The sequence below is a fragment of the Glycine soja genome, chromosome 13 (assembly GCF_004193775.1).
Source record: "Glycine soja cultivar W05 chromosome 13, ASM419377v2, whole genome shotgun sequence".
Lineage (NCBI taxonomy): Eukaryota > Viridiplantae > Streptophyta > Magnoliopsida > Fabales > Fabaceae > Glycine > Glycine soja.
Window position 1 is genome coordinate 3,426,984 of NC_041014.1, and position 26,392 is coordinate 3,453,375.

Genomic DNA, 26,392 nt, shown 5'->3' on the forward strand with positions numbered 1-26,392 from the left:
CTGCAACAACTTAAATATACGCTATTGGAGCTGGAATTACCGCGGCTGCTGGCACCAGACTTGCCCTCCAATGAATCCTCGTTAAGGGATTTAGATTGTACTCATTCCAATTACCAGACTCAATGAGCCCGGTATTGTTATTTATTGTCACTACCTCCCTGTGTCATGATTGGGTAATTTGCGCACCTGCTGCCTTCCTTGGATGTGGTAGTCGTTTCCCAGGCTCCCTCTCCGAAATCGAACCCTAATTCTCCGTCACCCGTCACCACCATGGTAGGCCATTATCCTACCATCGAAAGTTGATAGGACAGAAATTTGAATGATGCGTCACCGGCACAAGGGTCGTGCGATCCAACAAGTTATCATGAATCATCAAAGCAACAGGCAGAGTCTGTGTTGACCTTTTATCTAATAAATGCATCCCTTCCAGAAGTTGGGGTTTGTTGCACGTATTAGCTCTAGAATTACTAAGGTTATCCGAGTAGTAGATACCATCAAACAAACTATAATTGATTTAATGAGTCATTCGCAATTTCACAGTCTGAATTAGTTCATACTTACACATGCATGGCTTAATCTTTGAGACAAGCATATGACTACTGGCAGGATCAACCAGGTAGCATCCGTTAATGACCAAGCACCTGCCGCGAGCATTGCCAGCGCTAGCTAACTAAGAGTAGTAGCATCGCGTTGAACAAAGCAAGCACCAGGGCAAGCGTCATCCGAGACAACCGATTTTAAGGAAAAATATGGGGGCACTAGACCACCCACGTTCACTGCATGCACCGCGTCCGAGAGAACAATCACCACACGTGTGCCACGGGAAGCCGTTATGATGGACGACTAACGTGGTTCACGTGTGGGACTTTGAAATCCTCCAGCGTCCCCAACAAAGAGGCCTGGATGGAATGGGTCTGACTATCCACACGAATACCGTTTGGTAGGTAAGCAACACAGGAATCGATCGTGAGCACCTAAGCCACGAAGGCTAAGGTGACAATGAAAAGGATGCATGTCACACGTTACATGAGCAGGCATGGAGCCGTGCAACAAAAATATCCCGATTACCACTCATGCACCCTCACGTCCGCAAGACTTGACACCACTAAACGAACCACACCCCACAATACCAAAGGCATGCAGGCAAATGGAAACATCGAGTAACGCCTCATCCGCATCGCTAGGCACGAAATGTGTGAACTGAACAAAGAGCAACAATGCCTTCCAACCACATAAACCGATCAAAGACACCAACAACTTATTGTCCAAGTCAAAAAAATTGAGTTTTGTTGGGTGAAACAAATTAATATATAACAAGAAGTTTGTGATAGACATAATTGACTGAAAATACGTACAGCAGAAGGACGAACTCCACCAAGTGTTGAATATAAAGAAAGTTTTCCTACTGGTATTCCCATCCCCTGATAATACAGAACCAAAGGAGAGGAGACTGCAGAATTAGATCACACAATATAAAAATCATAAATTTTATACGTGAACAAGTATAATAAAATTACCTGACAGCCTAGATCCCCAAGATCCAGAATTCACTCTCCGTCAGTTACAACAATGACTTGAATGTTCTTCTCAGGCCAATTCCTTAGTACTTCAAGAATCTTCTCTCTTTAAACCACATCCAAGAGAAAATGAAATAATTAATTTAAGACAAATAATAGACACTGTACATTCAACTAAAAGGTTAAAAGGACAAAGAACTCAAACTTACTTCTCATTCAAACTCATTAGAGCAGCAATGTACGTAAGTTGTTTTACCACCAGGTGCAGCTCTGCAAAGGGCATAAACTTCTTCAGCAAAACAGAAGCTTTGCAAAAAAGAAAATGGCCTCATTTCACGCTTGCTAATTGTGTATGATAACATATGCCACACCCTAATCAATCAAGAGCATAAATTAATTATAAGATCACCAGTAGTGGACAGCACAAAAGACCAAAAGCACCTCAAGGTATTTAATATATCCTTTAAGTGGACAACATATCAAAGCTATCTCTTTGTACCATATAATAAAAATTGTATTCAATTATTCAATTTGAGAAAAATAAGAGGAGAAATCGACCTCACTATTCATACATGAATATGATAACAATTAACAAAAGGCTTAGAAACATAAGCAGGGTTTCAAGGTCCTTCCTGTCTGGCATCTTCCCCACCCAACAAGCTTATTGGCGAATTAAGTTGTCCTTGCACCAATGCTTAAATGTGCCGCTTCCTATACATTGATTGGCACCCTTGAGCATGCAGGTAATCTTCATAGATGTAATGATAGAGAATTTTTTTAGTGGTTCTAGATTATTGTGGTTTTTATTAATTTTTATGATACATAATTAAATTATTAATTTTTTTAAAATTATAAAATTCAAATGAGAATTTTTAGCATAGACGTATTTATCTTTTAGTTAAAATATGTTAAGAAGTTATAAATAAATTGTCTTAATATATATATATATATATTAATTTATTAATATACTACTGCAACTACAAAATAAGTGAGCACATATTAATAAATGTTTATAAGATTTGTTAATTTATACTTTCTTATTTTTTAATTAAAATAAATTAATAAATTATAACTAAAAATTATCTTAAAATCAAAATGTAACTTATTAATATACTTTAATTAAAATACAAGTGTATAACAATAAATCTAAATTTAAATTGGGTTATATAAATATTGGTTGAGATAGTAAACAAATGGTAGTTTAATATTTTACATAAACAATTCTCGGTAAAAATAACAAGGCATAGACAGAAATCAAAACCAAGATGGGACATAAAGATGCGGCGCCCCATTTTATTCCCTTTGGGTTTGGACTTTTTATTGTGATTTAGATTTACTCTTCTCTTTCTTTGCGTCAAATAGAAGGCCCTTCCTTTCCTTACGGTAGGACTTTATTGTTTCAAAGGGGTCCATCACCTTTCTTTGGACAAATATTGGTGGGAAAGTTTGGTTACCAGCTCCTTTTTCTGACCAATGAAACTAATAATATCCCTAGACCCAACTATTAATATTACCAAGCAGAGTGAAACAGACTAACATAAAAAGGGGTAATGTCTATTAATTAGGCTTCTATACTGGGGTAGTCTTCTTGGTGGTCATCAGACATTAAAAAGGAAATGTTAGAGTTTGTGTCTAGACATTAAAGAAAAATATGAATTAGCAAAACTGCCTCAGCCCAAAATCCTTGATCTCAATAAATGAAAGTACTATTACTTTTACCGAAAAATGTTACAGCTAAATATAGCATCATACAGAATTCCAACTTACTAGTTGTAGAGCATGCCAAAAACTGTTCTCCTCACTGGATTGAGTTCTTCCACTGCTTTCTTGATCCCTGAAACAAATATTCTTATTCATTGAAACAACGTATAAACAACACACTGTACCACAACATTTCTTTTACCACATTTTTTATTTAAAACTTATCAACAACTATAAAATTAATAAGATAAAAAAAATTATAATTTCTAATAAATTTAAGTCAACAACAAAAAAAAATGCATCCATAATATGTAGTGTTGCTCGCATTTCTAATCCACAAGCAATAAATTTTTTGTTGAGGGGTAGCCTTCAGCCTTGCCTTCATAGAAGCCTAATTAATAGCAACGTTGTTAATGGCGGATGGCGATTCATGGCGGAAAGTCAAAAATTCGCCATAAAAATATGGCGGATGGCATAGCGAAAAATGACGGACGTTATGGCGGACAAGAAAATAATAAAAATATACATATAAATATAAATTAAAAATTTAAAAAAACAATGGATTGCATTCAAATAACAGAAAGAAAAAAAAACAAACAAAAAACGGGTGTCAAAAATAAAAAAGGGTGTCAAATAGAAAAAAAAAAAAGCTACCCTCATCAAAAACGGGTGTCAAACAGAAAAAAGAAAAAACCCTCAACCCAGGAAAAAAGAAAACAGACAATTCTCAAATACCTAGACTTTCTTCCTTCTTTGTTTAAGAGGCCAGTTTGTCGTCGCAGTCACGCACTAGAGCACTGCCGCCGCCGTCGCCGTCAACGTGCGTTGGTCGTTGGTCGTCGATCTCTCTCGTGCGTCGTCTGTTGGTCTGCTGCCGTCGCGCTCGAGAACGTCGTGTGCGTCGCCGGCGCCCGCGCCGCCGTTCATCGCACTGGAGACTGTTGCTGATCGCGCCGCTGAAGAGGAGAAACTCGGGTATGGTTGGCTCAGGTCAGCCCAACCCCAGTCGCGCACGTTTTTTAAAATAAAAAATCTGCTATTCCGCCATGACCGTCATGGCTATGGCGGCCGCCATAAGCAACCCGCAACGCCACCGCTATTTGGTGACATTTTTCCAAAATTCCGCGACGCCATTCCGCCATAGCGCCGCCATGGCGGCTTGTTAATAACACTGATTAATAGACATTGAATTTTTTGTTCTCATTCCTCTGAAAGCCCAGCCTCCATTGTAATTTTTTAACATAGAGAATTCAATTTTAACATGGTTCTTTAGTAAATGATTTGTTCCCTTTCATATAATAGATGTTCCCTTTCAGTTTTAACTTATAGCTTCTTAATTTCTCTTAAATTTAATTAAATGTTATCTACCTTTTCATCACTCCTCTCTCCCGCTGCATATCATGGGCTGTATAGACAGAGTGATAGACAGATAATTAATATAGAATTTAATGCTAACAACTATATATAGCTCTCCCTTCCTAGCTAGTTCTTTAATTTTCTGTAAAAAATTTAAAAATGTATACAATTATACAAAATTAATATAGATACTTTATGCATTGCCTATACAATTCAGTTCTTGGGCACTCGTCAAGATTTACTTGTTTTCTATCTCCAACATCCAACCTTCATGTTATCACCATGTAATTATGGAATCAGAAAATTAAAATCACAATTGTGCTATAAAAAATTATTCTATTAATTGCATTGTAAATAATTTTATCAATAGAAAAAAGGTTGTGAACTCTGGCTATTAAACCCAACAGCATAGTATAAGTGCAGATTGTGCCCATACCGATTATGTGGATCAATCTAAAAAACACAAGGAATCTAATTAGTTTGGTTTAATCTAATTAATTGTACTCTTAATTGAATTTAAAATTCTGAAATTAATCAAGATGTGGACATATAAGCTTACAGCTTCAAGCCAGTGCCTTAGAGGTAATTTCTGCGCCTTATCATCTTTGGACAAACCTTTTTCCACCTACCAATAAGCCCAAAAGGAAAAAAAAAAAAAGGTATAAAAGAAAGAAAAAAAATTATGTCCAGTCAAAGATATATATTTGGAAAAGCCAAATTATGTCCAGTCAATCATATTTCAAGCAACTACTGCATCTAATTGGAAACTAATGGCTAAAATATTATTAAAGCAAACACAACACTTTATTCAAAAATTCTAGCTTACCACACAAAAGGGGTACCTTAGCAGCCATGGTCCTAGGTCTTGCCCATTTTGAAAGAGCTGTTTCTGATTTATCAGAGTCAAAATTTGACGTGGAACAACGACTAACAGCAGCAATGTCTAAAGCCTTGTTCCACCTGTAATTAGAGACAGACCAGTTAATTGTAAACCTTCATGATTTTATAATAAAAATTACAATTCATGTAGGTTTTGTTTAAAAAAAAAGTCCATTGAAAAATATAATTATTTTCATATATAATACTATAAGAAATAGTTAGATATGATAAGATTATTAGTATCTTTTAGTGACTGTGTATAAAAATTAGTAAATTCAACACCATAGCTCCTCACAACCAACATCTTCCTCTTTTGAATCAAAGTTATCAGAAAGTAGATCTTTGAAGGAGAATGTGGTTTGCAGCTTTAGATTCCCCACCTTCCTCCTCTTTGAGCTTGTGGTTTTTTCGGTAACAATAACTTCATCCAACTTGCAGATTAGGCTTATACAAATTTCTGCACTTGTTGAAGCTCATTGCTCTGAATGTGATCTCTCCCTCTTTTGATTCATAGTTCACTGTTACCATTTGCGCACCTCCTTTGATATATAATGCGAACCAACCATAAAAATTTACCCAAAAGCATGTCAAAGACATAATATAAATAAAAAACATAAAAAGAAATCTCGTGACTTAATTACAAGGAACATTAATTTTCATTACTTTCTGACTCAACTACAAATAGAAGAAATAGGTTTGTCTATGGTTATAAGAGAAGGGAGAATGAATGAAAAAAGGCTAATCACTAATAAAAGGATATCTTACCATAACTGCTACACAAACATAATTATAATGGCACAACTACTAACTGATGACACCCTAATGCCAAGCTATAATTATGTCACAGTCACACCAATAAAAACAGAGAATTAGTAGTTTCAGAGCATTTTTTGCTCTGTTCAGAGTTTAACAACGAGATGTCTGTATGAAGTATGAACAATTCTTTTAAACGCACAAATCCTTCTAAAATATTCAGCAAGCTATAATAACCAATAAATGAATTATTATGTATATGTAAATATACTAAAGCATGTCAAGGTATAAACAAAAATGATAAAGCGAGAGAATTACCTGGTCCTTAATTTCATCAATTTTTTTACCTCTCTCCACTGGTAAGCCTCTTCAGCTGTACACTCAGACTGTGAGGTAGGATTGGGGAGAGCCAGAATGAGAGGTTTCTGCAAGTCAGGCATGACAGTGTAGTTCATATTTAAAATCATACATCTAAATACTCACACAAATACTCATCCACAAGAAGAGTGACACAAGGTTTTACATCATTGTTTGAAGTCATAGCCTCAACTACTTCCTTTGTAAATGTTCTTCCCACTCCTGATGATCCAATCAAAACTGTTGGCTTGATCACCTGAAAGTGTGCAGTAATTAAGGATAATAAGGCCTAAGGCAACCTATTGCAGGCCATAAACAGACATATTAAACACCTTGACTGCCTCTAGGAGACTGTTAACAGGCTCATGTTCATGAACCCTGCATTAGAAAACTGAATCAAATTGATACAAACAAAAAATGAATGTGAAGAGAAGAGATTCCCTTTGGAACATATCATGTTTCTACTACCTTTGAGTCTACAAGCCATATCTTCTTGCGACTCTCTTCTATGGGTGCCTTGGTCTGCCTCAGAAACAATAGAAATATAAATAGAACTTCACCAACTGTAATTTGAAATGAACTCAAGAAACCACCGATGTTACTGATATATAAACAATAGCTGATTCACCTGCTTTGACATCTCAAGAGCTATTAGCTGGGCTATACCAGTTCCTGCCTGTAAGCATGACAAAAATGAGTTAGACTAACTAATTCGTTAACAAAACAATAGCCAGTGTGTTGGCATACATAAAAAATCCAATGCAATATAATCAAGCATAAAAAATCCAACGCAATATAATCAAGCATAAAAAATCCAACGCAATATAATCAAGTATAAAAAATCAAATGCAATATACTCATTTATTACTTTTGGTTGCTTCCCTTCCCTTCAGCAGCATGGAAAGCAGCATAGATAACAAGTCAGAAAAAAGGGGAAAAATAAATAATGGTCTTACTTCTCCAGCACCAAGGAAGAGGAATGTGTACTCCGGCAATGTACCACCAATGAGTTTTAGGGCTGCTACAACTCCAGCTAGAACAACAGATGCAGTCCCATAAAATAACACATTAACAATAAGAACACATACTAACAATATTCAAGAAATAGAGGAGAGCTTTTGTAAGACAAAGTACCTGTATATCGTCATTGAAAACGAGATGAGTTGTCCCATATTTAGCAAGTAACTCAAAAGCATCGTCATTTGCAAAGTCTTCAAACTGCAAAAATCATTTGAAATTGAAAAATCAGACATAATAATTGAAGAACATAGGTTCAGAAGCCACATCAACCATGCATGGAATGTGTAACAACCTGCACAAGGACTTTTTCCCCGTAATTTTGCTTCACAGCAGTCATAAACTCATGCATAAGGTCATAATATTCCTAAGAAGAAAACATTCAAGTTGCCGCAGATCAATACAAGTTATTAATGGTACAATAATATGATAAGATAATAAAATAATTTTGAGCAAGACCTATATGTTATGCAATGAAGTGCTGTGTACAAAGCCAATTTACCAACAAGAACTCATTGGGAGTGGTAGTTCGTAACTGCATCAAAAGAAATATCAGGAGGTTTGACAATCTGATTCCACAAGACCTCATTCCTACGTGTACCATATGCACCTTTACTTGGTTCATCCAGTTGCTCCAGCAGATAATTCAATTAATAAACACAATTAAACCAAAACACTGATACAATAACCCACGAACACATCCATTAAAAAGCTTTAATCCAACAACAACGCCTTATCTCACTAGGTGGGGTCGGCTACATGGATCAACTTCCGCCATAATGTTCTATCAAGTACCATACTTCTATCCAAATCATTAAGTTCGAGATCCTTTTTGATAACCTCTCTTATAGTCTTTTTGGGTCTTCCTCTGCCTCGAATTGTTTGCCTTCTCTCCATCTGGTCTACTCTCCTCACTACAGAGTCTACCGGTCTTCTCTCTACATGCCCAAACCACCTAAGTCTATTTTCCACCATCTTCTCTACAATAGGCGCTACTCCAACCCTCTCTCTAATAGCTTCGTTTCTAATTTTATCCTGTCGAGTCTTACCACACATCCACCGCAACATCCTCATCTCCGCTACACCTACTTTATTCTCATGTTGGCTCTTGACCGCCCAACATTCTGTTCCGTACAAAATCGCCGGTCTTACCGCAGTCCGATAAAACTTTCCCTTTAGCTTGATCGGTACTTTTGCATCACATAACCCCTGATCGGTACCTTTGATCGGTACATTAAAAAGCTTTAATCCAATTAGCCAAAATTACAACCCACGACAGAACTTTTCCAATTGACCACATCTTTCTAGTTGGATGCAAAGGGAAAAGAAAAACATATTCGCCAATTAAAACAATTAAGCTAACAAAAACTAAATCCAGAGAAGAAGAAATTACTCTTGAGGTGGTGGAGAAGAAGCCTTGTTGGGAGGTTCGCTAAGGCTTCCGTTATGTGACCACTCATTTTCGGAGACAGATGTTATAGAAGAGGGAAGGGAGGAAAGGAAGCCATGGAAGAAGAGGAAGATTTGGACGAGGTCGATTCCACCACCGAGATCGAGATTGAGCTAGAAAATCTCGGGGAAGGGGGTCTTGTAGGCATGGTAGCCGTGGTTGGTGGCAACAAAAGCGAATCACCCATGGAAGAGGGGACGCGAAGATGGCACGCCGTGTTTGGTGGAGGCTCGGATTAGGGTGTTTTGGGTTCACATCTGGACAAAGATGATGTTTATTGGGCAGATCTGGCTGGTTTGGTGGTGTTGGAGGTGGATGTTCGCCGAGGAGGTTCCGATCTAGCTGATGGTGGAGGTGTGGGAGGTGCGAGAGAAAGAGAAAAGAAAAGAAAAAATGAAACTTCACATGTCCCTTGGAGGCGTAGGATCCGACGGCGATGTTGGAGCCGGGAATGATCGTGGAGTCGCCGACCTCGTCGAGTTCAATGCCCGGAGGGATCAATAGCTGGGATTCAAAGGAAGACGAAGGAAGAGGGTTGGTGGTGGGGGTTTTGGAGGCGTTGCTTGAATGGGAAAGAGGGTGGCGGAAGGAGAAAAGAGAGGTGGGACACTGCAGGTTTTGGAGAAGAGAGAGGTGGCGGAAGGAGAAGAGAGAGGTGGAGGTTTTGGAGGCGTTCCTTGAATGGGCTACACGACACTGAAGGTTATTTAGCTAGGGCTTTTTTGTCTTTAGAATTACGACGGTTTTTTACTAAAACCCATCGTAAATTTTATTAAATATAACATTTTAAGGCGGTTTTCATTAACCGTCTTAGAATGTGCGTCATAAAATGCATTTTTCATCACAATTACAAAAATGCCACCGTCTGACTTTCTAAGGCGGTTCCTAGAGAACTGTCGTAGAATAGTTGTCGTAAACAATTAAATTTGTAGTAGTGATAAAAGCTATTAGATAAGGATGCAACAAACGTGACAAAAATATGCTATATCAAACTATGAGAAGAAAAAACCATGCTTTGATACAAATACAAATTATCAAGCCAAATCAGATGCTTCCCTAGTGCAAACACCAGAGCCTTTGTTCTTCAACGACATGGACGTGAGAATCTATTCAATAATAGTCTAATATACAAAGTATGATGTTTCAAATGTTTATTGCCTTCATTCTTTTCCAATCATTACATAAACAAATAAGATGACCATCTTTTGCCAATTAAAATATCATCATAATGATATTGGGTTTACTGTTCCCAACTTTATTCTGTTAATAAAATCATCAACTGGCATGGTTCCAAGCTCCCCACCAAACCTAGATCTAACTGTGACTGTTTCTGTTTCAACTTCCTTTGAGCCCACAACAGCCATTAATGGAATTTTCTGCTTCTCTGCATTTCTTATTAGTTTAGGTAGGCGCTCTCCATGGCAAACTTCAGCTCGGATGCCATACATTTTCAGTTTGTTGGTCACAACATTGCAATATTCAAGCTGCATTAGATATAATAGAGAAAAATAATTCCCATTAATTCACTACCATGTTCGCATAATTTTTTTTAAAATATCAGTCTCCCTAGTTAGGAACTTGGCAGTCCTATAAATATAACAAAATATGCAAATAGTTTTAAAATTAACTAACAAATGCATCTCGTTGTCAATCTGATAGAACAAGAAAATGATGGAAGAGATATATATGTATTGAACAATGAAAAACCTCAAATGGAACAGTTCATACAAGCAAATACTGATCTGACTTGCAATAAGAAAACAAAATGAGTGCAAAGAAAACGAAGAAAAGGAAATGATATGAACAACTCCTCCCTCAAGCCAGTAGGCTTCCCAAACCTTTTCCAAATACCTCCTCTCCTAGACACTGTTCATAACCAACCCTTTATTAACAGTTGTCCCCTTTCTGTTATTTTTCTCTCCTTAACTGAATCGTCCACCTCTAGCTGGACCCCTCTTTTCTTACTTCTTTCTTTCATACACATTGAGGCCTTTATCATTATCATTGGGCCTCTGAGGCTTTCTTCTCTTATACACCTTAGTTTTGGGCAAAATCATATTGTCTGTTTTTGCATTCTTTGTGGTGATTTTGCCCTATGACCCATTCACGTCACAACTAAGGGGCTATTTAAACTGAGAAAATGTTTTATTTTTTTCATTTTTAAATATAAATATTGCATCATGTTTTCACTTTATTTCTTATAGATATAGCAGAGGGAAGTACAACATATAATCAGAATATACAAATCATCGAAGATTTCTTAGTAGTCAATTACCTGGGCATCAGTAACAGGTAAAACTCGAGCTTGTATTGGAGAAAGCCATAATGGAAAATCACCAGCATAATGCTCAATGAGAATGTCAAAGAATCTTTCCAATGATCCAAGCACTGCTCTATGGATCATTATAGGCCTCCTTTTCTCAGTATTTGAGTCAACATATGTGATGTCAAAACGCTGTGGTAGATTGAAATCAACCTGTTTAAGTTGAAAAGAATTTTAAGTTAAGCCAAGACGGAAATAATTCCCTGCAAATTGATTCATTCAAGATTAAGTAACCAATTTCCAATATATAAGAAATAAACAGAATAGCCACAAGCCTTAAACCCCTGACGAGTTAAGAGATTTAAGACAAAGCTTAGGATAGTCCATGCAGGTACATGATTAGTTTCAATTCTGTAACTTCCTCCCTCATGGAAGATTCGTTGGGCTTAAAGCATGGACAATGTAGATGCCAAATGTGCCTAGTTCTAAATGAGCAGCAGGCGCCACAATGCCAGGGGAAGCAAGGATATACTCCTGACCACTTGGTCACATAAACTCTACTTGAATTTAAGTGTGAGGAAATTTCACTCACATAACTCTTGATATTCATGTTTCAGCTTACAATTTATAGAGTACAAAGCATAAGAGAGAGAAAGGGGGAAAAGACAGCCTAGCCTAGTCTATGTGACAGCCTAGTCTAGTCTATGTCTGCTGACTTCTAAAACAAGGAAAAAATATTTAGTAATGATGCATACAAATCTAATTTAGAAACCCCAAAAGATATTCAACACTCCCCCTCAAGCTGGAGCATATAGATCATATGCACCAAGCTTGGAACAAATAGACTGAATCCTAGGTCCTCGCAATGACTTAGTCAAAATATCTGCTGGCTGATCATTAGAGCTAATGAACTCAGTGATAATTTCTTTGGACAATAGCTTCTCCCGAATGAAATGACAGTCAATTTCTATGTGTTTGGTTCTCTCATGAAAGACTGGATTTGAAGCAATATGGAGAGCGGCTTGGTTATCACAATATAACTTCATCTGCCCAACTTCACAGAATCTCAATTCTTGAAGTAGTTGTTTGATCCACATAAGTTCACATGTAGCCATGGCCATAGATCTATATTCAGCCTCTGCACTGGACCGGGCAACAACAGTTTGCTTCTTGCTCTTCCAAGAGATAGCATTCCCTCCAATGGAAACACAATATCCGGATGTGGATCTCCTATCCATAGGACAACCAGCCCAATCTGCATCACAATACCCAGATACTTGTGTATTACCTTTGTCTTCATAAAGTAATCCTTGTCCTGAAGCTCTCTTAATGTATCTAAGAATACGCATAACAGCATTCCAATGATCAACACGAGGATTTTGCATAAATTGGCTCACCACTCCAATAGCAAAGGAAATATCAGGTCTTGTAATGGTGAGATAAATGAGTTTTCCCACAAGTCTTCTATATCTCTCGGGATCAGGACACATTTCACTCTGATCTGCCAGGAGCTTCAGATTTGGATCCATAGGGCTATCAACAGGTCTACAATTTTGCATGCCTGTTTCCTCCAAAATGTCAAGGGCATACTTCCTCTGAGAGATCACAACACCATCTCCTGACTGAGCCACCTCAATACCAAGGAAGTACTTCAAATATCCCAGGTCTTTGGTCTGGAAATGACTGAATAAGTGCTCCTTTAGCTGAACAATCTTAGTAGCATCATTCCCTGTAATCACTATATCATCAACGTATACTATCAAATAAACACATTTTCCAGGGGATGAATGACAATAAAAAACAGAATGATCAGCCTCACTTCGTTTCAACCCAAAAAGTTGAACAATATGACTGAATTTACCAAACCAAGCCCGAGGGAATTGCTTCAACCCATAGAGAGATCGACGCAGCTTACAAACAAGACCATACTCCCCCTGAGCAACAAACCCAGGAGGTTGCTCCATATAAATCTCCTCCTCAAGATCACTGTTATAATTATGTGTATCTATTGAGAGATTTTCTGTTGTTTAGCTTTCTTAGTTTTCCTGCTTAGCTTGTTGTAGAAGACAGCAGTATGGCTTGTCTTGTCAAGCTGTCCCTTTCTTCCTTGATGTATATATATATGTTATTTTGAATGAAATAAAGTAAGCAAGTGAGAGAATAGTTCTTCCTCACTCTAGTCACAGCTTCAACTATCACCATGGAGGAAAGCATTCTTAATGTCAAGCTGATGAAGAGGCCAATGACGCATGGCTGCCATAGCAAGAAACAGACGAACAGTGGTGATTTTAGCCACAGGAGAAAGGTGTCACAATAATCAAGGCCATAAATCTGAGTATAGCCTTTAGCTACCAATCGAGCCTTAAGCCGATCAACCTCACCATTAGGCCCAACTTTAACTACATAGACCCATCTACAACCCACAGTCTTCTTGCCAGGTGGAAGAGGAACAAGTTCCCAAGTACCATTATTTTCAAGGGCCTGCATTTCATCAATCATAGCCTGTCGCCATCCAGGATGACTAAGTGCCTCATGAACATTAGAAGAAACATGGTGTGAGGATAAAGAGAAAACAAAGGAAGAATATGAAGGAGACAAGCGATGGTAACTCAAAAAATTATAAATAGGATGAGAGTTGCGAGTGGATTGAGTACCTTTTCGGATGGCAATGGGCCAGGCTGACTCAGAGTGATGAGAGACAGGTGAGGAAGCAGGATCCATGGTTGGAGGACTAGTTGGAGAAGGATGAGAATCACAAGGGGAGGCTTCAGGTACTGTAGAATCAGTTGGCCGTGTCCTGTGATGATATGTAAGCAGAGGTGGAAAGACAACTTCAATTGAATTTGGTAGAGAAGATGGGACTTCATTGACATTTTGGTCGAAGTTACCTAGAGAACAAGGAATCGGAAGTACTTCCTGGAGAGAAGAAGAATGATCTACAGAGGATGAGAAGAAAGGTGTGTCTTCAAAGAAGGTTATATCTACAGACATAATATCGTCTTGTGATTAGAGAGTAGCATTTGTAACCCTTTTGAAGACGAGAATAACCCAAAAAGACACATTTTACTGACTTAGCTAAAAGTTTGTCTAAACCAGGGGAAAGATCATGGACAAAACAAGTACAACCAAACACTCTAAGAGAGACATGAAACAATGGATCATGAGGAAAGATAATTGAGTGAGGAATTTGGTTTTCAAGAGAAGAAGAAGGCATCCTATTAATTAAGAAGCATGCAGTAAGCACTGCGTCTCCCCAATGATGTGTAGGAACATTAGAATTTAACATTAGGGAACGAGCAGTTTCAAGAAAGTGACGATTTTTCCTTTCAGCTATGCCATTTTGTTGAGGTGTATGAGGACATGTGGACTGGTGTAGGATACCTTTTGAGGATAAAAAAGAGGAAAGATCATGAGAGAAATATTCTTTTGCATTATCACTTCTTAAAATCTTGATTGTTTTTCCAAATTGATTTTCAATCTCATTGCAAAACAACTTAAATATGGGCAAAAGTTCAGATCTATCTTTCATTAAATAAACCCAAGTACATCTGGAGAATTCATCAATGAAGGTTACAAAATATCGAAAACCAAAAGATGTAACACGACTTGGTCCCCAAATATCAGAATGAATGGTAGAAAAAGCCGAATCACATCTTTGTACAGTTTGAGGAAATGATGACCTAACATGTTTTCCTAGTTGACAAGACTCACAGTCTAAGACTTGAAGGTTTTTAAGACTAGGAACCATTATTTTCAGCTTGGATAAACTTGGGTGACCTAGACGATCATGCAAAAGTTTGGGTTTTGAGGATGCAAAACAGGATATCGGAGAGCTGGATTCTAAATAATACAGTCCTCGTGATTCACGTCCTTCTCCAATCAGTCGACCCGTCCCATGTTCTTGAATAACAAAGGAATTAGCGGTAAAGGTTACTGAACAATTTAATGAGCGAGTCAACTGACTTAATGAGATTAGATTATATGGACACTGAGGAACAAATAATACAGAATTTAATTTCAATGAAGGAGATAATATAATTGACCACTTCCTTGAGACGCAACTTTGGACCCATTGGCTACAGTAACAAGGTGAGGAATCTTTGGAAAGAAAATAGATGAAAAGGAGGACTTGTTACCAGAGATATGATCAGAGGCACCTGAGTCAAGTATCCAAGGGCTAGGACTTCCGATTGATTGAGAAACGCATGCTGTTGAGAAACATGGTACTGATGAAGATGATGCTTGATTGTTGGATTTCTCGGACTTGAGCTTCAAATACTCTTGGTATTCCTCATCAGAAAACTTAGACTCAGATTTTTTTGACTTGGATACCTGTGCCACTTTGTCAGGGAAGCCATGCAAAGAGTAACAATTTTCTTGAGTGTGGCCCATCCTCTTACAATATGTGCATTGCGGACGTCCACTTCTTCCATTGCGGCCTCCTCTACTGTTACGGCCTCCCCCTCTCCCACGAGGTGCCACCATGGCTGATGTTTCCACAGCATCAGTGAGATTTTCATCCTTCAATGCATGAGGTACACGGAGAAGCCTAGTAATGAGAGAATCCATCAATGGGACTTGATCTCCAGCTAGGACCTGATCACGTACATGATCAAAATCTGAGTGTAGACTCCTCAAGATAAGGACCATGTAGAACTTGTCCAATTTCCTATTCACCTCTTCCAACAAATCAGCCACAAGAAACCTTCTCAGCTCTTCTACTGCTGCCCGAGCTTTACCCATATGTGCAATCATGTCATGGTTAGATTGCTTGAGAGCTGTAACTTTCACAGTCGCATCAAATAGGCTTTGAATATCGTTGGCGAAGATCTCTTGGGCCTTCTTCCAAAAAAGATGACATGTTTTAAAAGATCTGAAAATTTCCAAAACATCTGACTCGACCGATTGCCACAGAACAGCACATAGTTGATAATCTACCTTCTCCCATTCAGGTTTCTTGTCGTTTGGAACAGCATTGACGTTTTTCTCTAGGTGGTCATGGTACCCTTGACCAAGAAACCACAACTCAACTGAAGCAGACCACGACAAATAATTTTTCCAGTTGAGCTTGGCAGTTGCAATGGTTGGGGTTCCAGAAAATGAAAAAATAGGACCAGAAGTAGCCATTTTGACCCAAAAAAAAATTCCGGCGAGATTCCGACGGCCGGAGTGCGGCGGCCGGCGGCGGCAGACTGTGGCCAGAGGCGGCGGACGGTGGCCGGAGGCAGCGGACGGTGACGGCGGCGACGGTGATGGCCGAAACCCGCTCTGATGCCAACTTGAATTTAAGTGTGAGGAAATTTCACTCACATAACTCTTGATATTCATGTTTCAGCTTACAATTTATAGAGTACAAAGCATAAGAGAGAGAAAGGGGGAAAAGACAGCCTAGCCTAGTCTATGTGACAGCCTAGTCTAGTCTATGTCTGCTGACTTCTAAAACAAGGAAAAAATATTTAGTAATGATGCATACAAATCTAATTTAGAAACCCCAAAAGATATTCAACAACTCTAATACATGGCCCCATTTGGATAGACAACTAATTTTGATAGCTTAATGAGATTATTTTAGTAAAACTATTACAACAACACCCATCAACTAAGCTGTCTCTAGCTTTTATTACAGCTTATTTTCATAAGCCAGAACCCCAAAATAGTTTTAGGGGTTTTCTAAGCTGTTTTCATATACTCATTCATCCAAACAAGACAACAATATCCCCAAAAGTGCAGTAGCCAAAATAAGCAGAAAATACTATAACAAAAAGAAAACTGAAAATAAGACTTCCCAAATCAGGCCATGTCATTCGTTCAAGACTGAATCTCTTCAAACCTAAAGCTATTAGATGAAGGCAAATAAGTGCTATAGGAACAAATTATGAGTAAAGAATTGCCTGTATGGTTTAGCATTGCCACTTCCTACCAAGAGCATCCTCAATCTTGATATCAATCTTTGGCCCATAAAAGGCACCTCCTCCATCATCAATTTGATAGGTCCAACCTTTATCATCCAAAGCATCTTCTAAAGCAGAGGTAGCTTTTTCCCATATATCATCATCTCCCACAACCTTTTCAGGCCTTGTAGATAAATTTACTTCATACTTTTCAAAACCAGCCTTGTAGATAAATTTACTTCGTACTTTTCAAAACCAAATTGTAATAGTATTTCTTCAGTAAGATCTAGGACACCCCTGATCTCATCTTTAATCTGGTCATCTAAACAAAATATATGTGCGTCATCCTGTAAAAACGATATATTGAAGTCAAACAAGAAGCAATTTAACAACCAATTTGCAAAAACAAATTAGAAACCAAATGTAGCAATTTCTAGAATGCCAAACAATAGTGTACATTAAGGCACCACATGATGGGGAAAAAAAAGGTGACCCAGTGCATGAGGTTTGCACAATTGTAGGCTCCAGGACAGTCAAATGTACACAACCATACCAGTGAGACTGGGCACTCTTTCTACTAAGTAGAAGTCAACATTGAGGACAAATTTTAAGATAAGCTGGATCATTATAATCTTAGTAGTTCACAAGACGATGAGCTAGGTATAACAACAAACCTGTGTGAAACCTCTAACACGGAAAAGGCCATGTAAACTTCCAGATAGTTCATATCTATAAACAGTTCCTAATTCTGCTACCCTGATAGGGAAATCACGATAGGAATGAAGCTTGCTTTTGTACACCAAAATATGATAAGGACAATTCATTGGCCGAAGCTGATGAAGCTCATCCTCAACGCTCATCTGATCATACATATTCTCTTTGCAGAAATCCAAATGACCACTGATCTTCCAAAGATCAGCTTTTGCCACATGCGGTGTGTACAGTAGATCATAGCCACGTTTCATGTGAATTTTTTTCCAGAAATCTTCAATTATGTGTCTGACCATAGCACCGTTTGGGTGCCAGAAAACTAGACCCCCACCAGCATCATCCTGCATGAATATAGTAAAATTATTTACCCACAAAATTAGGAATAATAAAAATAATCCCTAATATCTGTGTCATCAATAAAATAAAAAATAGAAAGCAAAATCAATGAGCAGAACAATAGGAAGTATAAACAGCACTGTTAATTTTACCTGTATAGAAAACAAATCAAGATCTTGCCCTAGGCGCCTGTGATCTCGACGCTTGGCTTCCTCTTTGAAGTGAAGGTAAGCTTTCAACTGCTCTTCATTCTCCCATGCAGTACCGTATATCCGTTGCAACATTGGCTTCCTTTCCAGCACAGAGGTCCCACCACTCATCACCTTTAAGGAAAAAGGAATACAAGATGAGACAAAAAAACAGATGAGACACCACAGGCAATAACTTCCTTTTAATGCAATGTGAAACCTGCAGCACTCTCTCTGAGCATATCCTTGCCTCATCATTGTTATTCTACTTTACACTTCCATCTTCACAGTTCCAATATCAGACACATTGCATTGTCCATATTCATTCTGCTGAAGCATGTTAATTGATCATGTTAAAGATGCAGAAGAAGTTCAGTGCTCTAAATACTTAGGCTCAGTGACCATATAGTTTAGAGGCAACTAAGAAATATAACTCCCCTGTTGATTAAGGGTAACCAAACAGATACCACACTACATCATTACCAACTTTAAATATACGGCAACATGAAACATATTCTTGCCATATTAAAATAAGGGCAAGTAAAATGCAGTGGCAAGATTGACAAATAGAAAATCGAAGTATTATGCTATGGCTCAAACTACTAATGAACCGGTTACAAGTGTGGGTGATGATGAGATTGGCAGTGGCTATAGAACTACTAAGTCTACACAAATTTTGCCGTACACATATCGAGACAGATTCTCATTTGATCCAAGAGAAATCTCAGCAAGTATATAATTCTACCAATCATATGTGCTATAGGATGTGTTACAGATTTTTTTAATCAAGTTATAGGTTATAATTATATCAGTAAAAATATAGGCAAGATTAACATATACACCATAGCATGAGGTAGTGTTTTAAAATGTAATAATTTATGTTAGCTGTTCTTGTACTACACTTGGTATAAATAGACACATACAAAGTCTAGAAATCATGAAGTTATCACATCCATATATCAACTCTTATCTATGCTTTCACCAAAGTGAGTAGTATACACATGCATGGAGCATAACAATAATGAACTAAGTGCATACATGACACTCTCTATGTTTCGGCATGAGAGAATTAAAACGGTAAAAACTGAGAAGAACAAGAACAAGAACACTACCGATGTGATAAATGGTGATGGGATCCTCCTTAATGCTTTCCAAAATCTCCAACTTGTATGGTTCATTCAGAGCGGATATTCTTCTACGAGCTTCACCTCTAGAAACTTCTTCTCTTGCAAGTGGCAGGCAAATTTTTTCCAATAATTCGATCCTGCATGCAACATGCAACATGCAACATTAAGAATCGCATTCCCGTGGTTCGCAGTGCAGTGCATAGTGCATAATTTGCTTGCGAAGCATGAAAAGAAAATAAAAAAGACCCCAAACATAGAAAATATTTAATGGACTGTTTCTGCTTACCATCTCTTTCTTACTTCTCTTCAAATCTTTATCAGTCAAAGGCTCGGTATCGAAGTCATAATAAAACCCATTCTCTATCCAAGGCCCAATTGTGACTTTTGCATCAGGGTAAAGCTTTTGAACAGCCATTGCCATCACATGCACTCTGCATGCCTGCAAGGTAAACCACAAAATTGCATTGCACATTACCGTGTGGCGGATTCCGAAAAGCCTCTCAGATGATTCGTTGGAAGGGAGAACAAGCTGATTGGGATTAGGGTTAGGGTTGGGGTTGGGATTGACGGAAACCTGGCGATTGAGGGGCGTTTTGATTTTGTGGTTGGAGAAAGGAAGGAGCCAAAACCAAAACCAAAACGACGTCGTGCTTTAAGGGGAGCGATAGAAGAGGTTGAAAATGTTGTGGCAACCGCGAAGGAAGAAGACCAGACGACACGATCAAAATGAAAATGTGTGTAACACACTCACTTATCTCCCTTCGCCTCACTCCCTTTGGTATATGTGTTAAGTTTTCAGTTTCAACTTATTTTAGTTTGCTTTAAAGTTAAAAATGAAGATAAGTTGAAACTCAAAACTTAAATCAGATACTGAATTTAGAATTCAATGATAATTAAGGTATTTATAGGAAAAAAATAAAAAAATGAGTTTGTCATATTATAGTTTATTAGTCTATCTGTTTTCAATTACCGTTAACAAATTATTTATCATTAAAATTTTAAAGTAATTATAAGATAATAAGTAATTAATAAAATTATTCATCATTCAAAATTTAAAAGTAAAAAGAAGAATTAAACCTATAGCCTCTTATTGTGAGAAGCAAACTAAACTACTAAACCACTTTTGTTTCTTGTAAATTAAGTAAGAATTAATTTATTTATTTACATTTTTTTATGTTATAAATTTGCATATTGTATTATTAATATTACATTATTATTATTTTATTATTTATATTTTTAGTTATAAAATTTTATTTATTTTTTATTTATATCTTATTATTTATAAATAACAAAACATAAATAAGATAATATAAATAATATAAATATAAATGAAATATATAAATAATAACATATAAATGAAAAATATAATGATACAAATATAAATAATAACATATAAATAAGAAAACATAAATAACATCATATAAACAATAAAAAAAATATAATGATCCAAATATAAATAATAAAATGTAATTAATGAAATATTAGTTATCTTGTAAATGTAATTTTTAAAATTATTTACTAGTCATGAATATAAATATCTATGAACCGGTGGAATGCTCACTTTGTTAAGATTTGAGATAAGTAGTTAAAAATACTTATTATATGCAAAACAAACTTAAAATATTAAAATCTTTCAATTATATATTAGTTATCGCATAATTTATTCAAACTTCATCTATTTCAATTTTCTCAATATTAATTAACTATCACTAATCGTTGAATTTTTAAATTTTTGCTATAAAATCGCTTTGAATTATTTATTATCTTGTAAATTATTTATTGGAGTTTTAAAACACATATATATTAATTTTTTTACCTTAAAATATTATATTTTGATTATACTGACATGTTTTTTACTAGAATGTCACGAGGTGATTAACAATAAGTTTTGGATGGTTTTAACTTCAAAAAAAAATAGACCATTAAAATATACTTAGAGTAGAATTTTAACCACGTGATTTTCTTCTATTTTCTCTCTACTAATGATGAGGACATGACCAAGAGCAAGGGCAAGGATCCACTTGAAGGACTTGGAGGGCCTATGACAAGGGCTAGAGCAAGGAAAGTCAAGGAAGCTCTTCAACAAGTGTTGTCCATACTATTTGAATACAAGCCCAAGTTTCAAGGAGAAAAGTCCAAGGTTGTGAGTTGTATCATGGTCCAAATGGAGGAGGACTAAATGGCACCACTTTGTCTCAATTTTAGAGTGTTTAGTTTGTCTAAATAATGGCCCAATCCTTGTAAAGTTGGCTGACCAAAAATATGTTTTGGGTTAATCAACTAAAAGGGCTTTAGTAGGTTTAGTTCAAGTTGTAATAAGGGTCCAATTGGCAACCTAGGCATCAGCCTTTTGGGAGACCAAATGGTGGCTGACTTGTTGGCTGTTAGAGGTGACTTTTGGTTGCCACAATTTCAGTTACACTCAGCCATTAAGTTTTTTTTAATTCCCTAGGTTAATGGCATTAAGTTATTTTAATTCTAGGTTAGTGGGTCATTACTAAAATCTGTTGTAAAGCTTCTATATAAGCTGAACCATTTTATCAATAAACACAAGTTGAGTTTTATTCAGAAAATTAGAATTTATCTCTTTTATCTTAGTGAGAGTGATTATCCTAAATTCTTGAGTGATTCAAGAACACCCTGGCTGTATCAAAGGACTTTCACAACCTTTGTGTGTTGCCCTCGACGGAAAGAGTGATTTTTTCCTTCCTTTCATCTTCAACCTTGTTCTTTCAAACCACAATTCCAGAAAATCCACTTCTGCCCAGAATTATCTCGTGGCCATAACTCCCGTTTTACGCACTCAAATTAAGTGATTCTTGAGCCTAAATTGAATTTCAAGACAAGACCTTTCACCTCGTTTTGGAATCACCTCATTTGGAGCCCTGTAGCTTGAGTTTTTTCCATTTCTATATTTTTGTCCAGCCACCACTTAACCTACGTTTTCTCATCTCATTATTCCATTTTATGCCAAGAACCACCTTATTAAGACCCACGAAATTAACCACCTTATTCGTCATCCTTTCCTTAATCAATTTCCGCATTTTCCATCAAGGTTTAATCCTAGACGATCCTAAGTCAGCCCTTGTGCCTTGAGGGTTCATATCATTTGGTATTATAGCTCTGGTTCTAGGATCAACACTTCCTTTGCTGGAAATATTGGGTAACATCCTTCTTTATTCTCTTTGTCATTTATATTACCTTCTTATTCATATTTTTTTTTAGGCTGAACCATTGCAAAAGTTAATCCTTTTGATCTCTTTGTTATATATATAAAAAAAAGAAGCAAAGTTTCGTATAAGCAAAATTAAAAAAAAAAAAGAATTGGGCTGAATGGTTCATGCTTGAAGAACTTTTAAAAAAATCTCTTTAAGGTAATATATTGGTTGCATGAAGGATTGTTACTTGAATTCCTAAATTCTGAATTTTATTTCCTTCATTTGTGCCTAAAAACATTGTTAGCCTTTTTCTTGGTTAACCTTTTCCTTGTCTCTCTAGCCTTACCTTACACATATTGGTGAATTGTTCTTTGTTGTGGCCATAATCTCTTGAATTGCCTAAGAACTCAAGGGGAATTAGAGTGGTAAAAGGCAAGAGTGTTTCATTAGAGAAAAGCCATAATTGTGTGATACACTTGAGTGGGTGAGGTATTCAAACAGCAACTATAATTGTCTTGTTACGTTTGATTTGTTTGTTTGAGATGTCAAGTACTAATCCTAATGATGGAGTGGGGCTTTCGCAATTCCAAATGCAAGCTTTGATGCAACATTTGGAGAGGTTAATGAAACAACGAGATGATGCGCTCCATGAGAGGTTGGATCAAATGGAGAATAGAGATCATAATGAAGAAGAAAGGAGGAGAAGAGGGAATGATGGTGTTCCTAGACAAAACCGAATTGATGGTATTAAACTCAACATTCCTCCATTTAAAGGAAAGAATGATCCGGAGGCCTACTTGGAGTGGGAGATGAAAATAGAGCATGTTTTCTCATGCAAAAACTATGAGGAGGACCAAAAGGTGAAGCTTGCCGCCACGGAGTTTTCCGACTATGCTCTTGTGTGGTGGAACAAGCTACAAAAGGAGAGAGCAAGAAATGAAGAGCCAATGGTTGATACATGGACGGAGATGAAAAAGATCATGAGGAAGCGGTATGTGCCGGCTAGTTACTCAAGGGACTTGAAATTCAAGCTCCAAAAACTAACCCAAGGCAACAAGGGGGTTGAGGAGTATTTCAAGGAAATGGATGTGCTCATGATTCAAGCAAAGATTGAAGAAGATGAGGAGGTAACTATGGCTCGATTTCTTAATGGTTTGACTAATGATATCCGTGATATTGTTGAGCTGCAGGAGTTTGTTGAAATGGATGATTTGCTTCACAAAGCAATCCAAGTAGAGCAACAATTAAAAAGGAAGGGAGTGGCTAAGAGGAGTTTTACCAACTTTGGTTCTTCTAGTTGGAAAGACAAAGGTAAGAAAGATGGGGCTGCTACTTCTAGTAGTTCCACACCTATCCCATCAAAAACTCGCTCAAAGTCCCAAGAGGAACCCTCTAAAAGGAGTAGAGATGTGAAGTGTTTCAAGTGCCAAGGCCTAGGACACTATGCTTATGAGTGCCCTAACAAAAGGTCCATGGTTCTTAGAGATGGAGAATATATAAGTGAATCTGATGTTGAAGAGGAAGAGGAGAGTGAGTACGTAGAGGAAGAGGAGACTCCGGAGGGAGATTTGTTGATGATTAGGCGGTTACTTGGTGGCCAATTGAAGCATGAGGAGGAGAGCCAAAGAGAAAACATCTTTCACACTAGATGTTTAATCAATGGCAAGGTGTGCATGGTGATCATTGATGGAGGTAGTTGCACCAATGTGGCTAGTGCTAGATTAGTGTCAAAGCTAAATTTAGCTACTAAACCACATCCTAGGCCATACAAACTTCAATGGCTTAGTAAGGATGGGAGGTGCAAGTGAGGCAGCAAGTGGAAGTGGACGTTTCCATTGGGAAATACAATGATAAGGTACTTTGTGATGTTGTTCCTATGGAGGCCAGTCACTTACTTTTGGGGAGACCATGACAATTTGATAAAAGAGCCAATCATGACGGTTACACCAACAAGATCTCTTTCATGCACCAAGACAAAAAGATTGTGCTCAAGCCATTGAGTCCACAAGTAGTGTGTGAGGATCAAAAGAAAATGAGAGAAAAACTTCTTCAAGAGAAAAGAGAAAAAGAAAAAGTGAGCAAAACACTTGAGAGTGAGAAAAAGAGTGAACAAAAGAAGAGTGAAACACTTGAAGTGAGGGAGAGCTATTTATCCACAAAAAGTGAGGTCAAGAGGTTGTTTCGTGCTAAACAGTCACTGTATATCTTGTTTTGCAAAAATCAGATTTTGACCACTAACACTTTTGATGATTTTGAAGTGCCTTCTAGTGTTAAAACTCTTTTGCAGGATTTTCAAGACATATTTCCACCAAATGTGCCAAGTGGACTACCACCTTTGAGGGGAATTGAGCATCAAATTGATCTCATTCTGGGAGCTTCTTTGCCCAATAGGCCAGCCTATAGAAGTAATCCACAAGAAACCAAAGAGATTCAAAGACAAGTGGATGAATTCATTAGCAAAGGTTGGGTAAGAGATAGTATGAGTCCTTGTGTTGTCCCAGTGATTTTGGTCCCTAAAAAGGATGGGACATGGTGCATGTGTTCCGATTGTAGAGCCCTTAATAACATCACCATTAAATATAGGCATCCTATATGGCTTGATGAATTGCATGGTGCATGTTACTTCTCTAAAATCGATTTAAAAAGTGGATACAATCAAATTAGGATTAGAGATGGGGATGAATGGAAAACTGCTTTTAAAACAAAATATGGTTTGTATGAATGGTTGGTTATGCCTTTTGGCCTAACTAACGCTCCTAGCACTTTCATGAGACTAATGAACCATATCTTGAGAGAGTTCATAGGAAAGTTCGTTGTGGTGTACTTTGATGATATTCTTATCTATAGCACTTCACTTGATTTGCATATTGATCATTTAAAATCTGTCTTGACAGTGCTTAGAGAAGAACAATTGTATGCCAATCTTGAAAAATGCATCTTTTGTACTAACCATGTTGTGTTTCTTGGTTTTGTTGTGAGTTCAAAAGGAGTGCAAGTTGATGAGGAGAAGGTTAGGGCCATTCAAGAATGGCCTACACCTAAGTCCGTGACCGAGGTGAGGAGTTTTCATGGCTTAGCAAGTTTTTATAGACGATTTGTGAAGGATTTTAGCACATTGGCAGCACCTCTCAATGAAGTGCTCAAGAAAAATGTTGGTTTCTAATGGGGAGAGAAACAAGAAGAAGCTTTCAATGTTCTTAAGCAAAAGCTAACTAATGCCCCCATACTTGCATTGCCAAACTTTCAAAAATCTTTTGAAATTGAGTGTGATGCTTCAAATGTTGGGATTGGGGCTGTGTTGATGCAAGAAGGCCATCCAATTGCTTATTTTAGTGAAAAGTTAAGTGGTCCTACCCTTAACTATTCAACTTATGATAAGGAGTTGTATGCCTTAGTACGGGCTTTGAAAACATGGCAACACTACCTTTATCCCAAGGAATTTGTCATTCATAGTGACCATGAGTCCCTCAAATATATCAAGGGGCAAGGCAAGCTTAACAAAAGGCATGCGAAGTGGGTGAAATTCCTAGAGCAATTCCCTTATGTTATCAAACATAAAATGGGAAAAGGTAATATTGTAGCCGATGCTCTTTCTCGGCGTCATGCATTACTTTCTATGCTTGAAACAAAATTGATTGGTCTTGAATGTTTGAAAAGCATGTATGAAAATGATGAAACTTTTGGAGAA

The 26,392-nt window shown here is 37.2% G+C and overlaps 2 protein-coding genes and 1 pseudogene across 2 annotated transcripts; all 3 read right to left on the reverse strand.

The window, feature by feature from the left end:
- Positions 1-1,897: 1,897 nt before the first annotated feature.
- On the reverse strand, positions 1,898-6,525 carry LOC114381937 (IQ domain-containing protein IQM4-like). Its single transcript, XM_028341168.1, has 5 exons — positions 5,834-6,525; positions 5,417-5,534; positions 5,134-5,199; positions 3,285-3,351; positions 1,898-2,228 (listed from the first exon to the last, which is right to left on the reverse strand). Exons 1-4 carry the CDS (start codon positions 5,878-5,880, stop codon positions 3,316-3,318), a joined length of 267 nt encoding a protein of 88 aa, XP_028196969.1. The 5' UTR covers positions 5,881-6,525; the 3' UTR covers positions 1,898-2,228; positions 3,285-3,315.
- On the reverse strand, positions 6,353-8,169 carry LOC114381523 (NADP-dependent malic enzyme-like). Its single transcript, XM_028340800.1, has 8 exons — positions 8,083-8,169; positions 7,876-7,947; positions 7,698-7,781; positions 7,192-7,239; positions 7,032-7,085; positions 6,730-6,819; positions 6,554-6,631; positions 6,353-6,433 (listed from the first exon to the last, which is right to left on the reverse strand). The coding sequence occupies exons 1-8, from the start codon at positions 8,167-8,169 to the stop codon at positions 6,353-6,355; spliced, it is 594 nt and encodes a 197-aa protein (XP_028196601.1).
- A 1,813-nt stretch (positions 8,170-9,982) lies between these two features.
- The window catches only part of LOC114381524, a 53,016-nt pseudogene continuing 36,606 nt past the window's right edge, over positions 9,983-26,392 (reverse strand).

What these genes read in the sequence shown, in the direction of transcription:
- LOC114381937 (XM_028341168.1), bottom strand. Translation starts at nt 5,880, where the DNA reads ATGAAGTTATTGTTACCGAAAAAACCACAAGCTCAAAGAGGAGGAAG. An exon ending in CAAGCTCAAAGAGGAGGAAG is followed by an intron (nt 5,535 to 5,833) that starts GTGGGGAATCTA and finishes CTCTAATTACAG; the next exon opens with GTGGAACAAGGCTTTAGACA. An exon ending in TAAGGCACTGGCTTGAAGCT is followed by an intron (nt 3,352 to 5,133) that starts GTAAGCTTATAT and finishes TATTTGTTTCAG; the next exon opens with GGATCAAGAAAGCAGTGGAA.
- LOC114381523 (XM_028340800.1), bottom strand. Translation starts at nt 8,169, where the DNA reads ATGAGGTCTTGTGGAATCAGATTGTCAAACCTCCTGATATTTCTTTTG. An exon ending in CTCTTGAGATGTCAAAGCAG is followed by an intron (nt 7,086 to 7,191) that starts GTGAATCAGCTA and finishes TTTCTGAGGCAG; the next exon opens with ACCAAGGCACCCATAGAAGA. An exon ending in CTATGACTTCAAACAATGAT is followed by an intron (nt 6,632 to 6,729) that starts GTAAAACCTTGT and finishes CCTGACTTGCAG; the next exon opens with AAACCTCTCATTCTGGCTCT.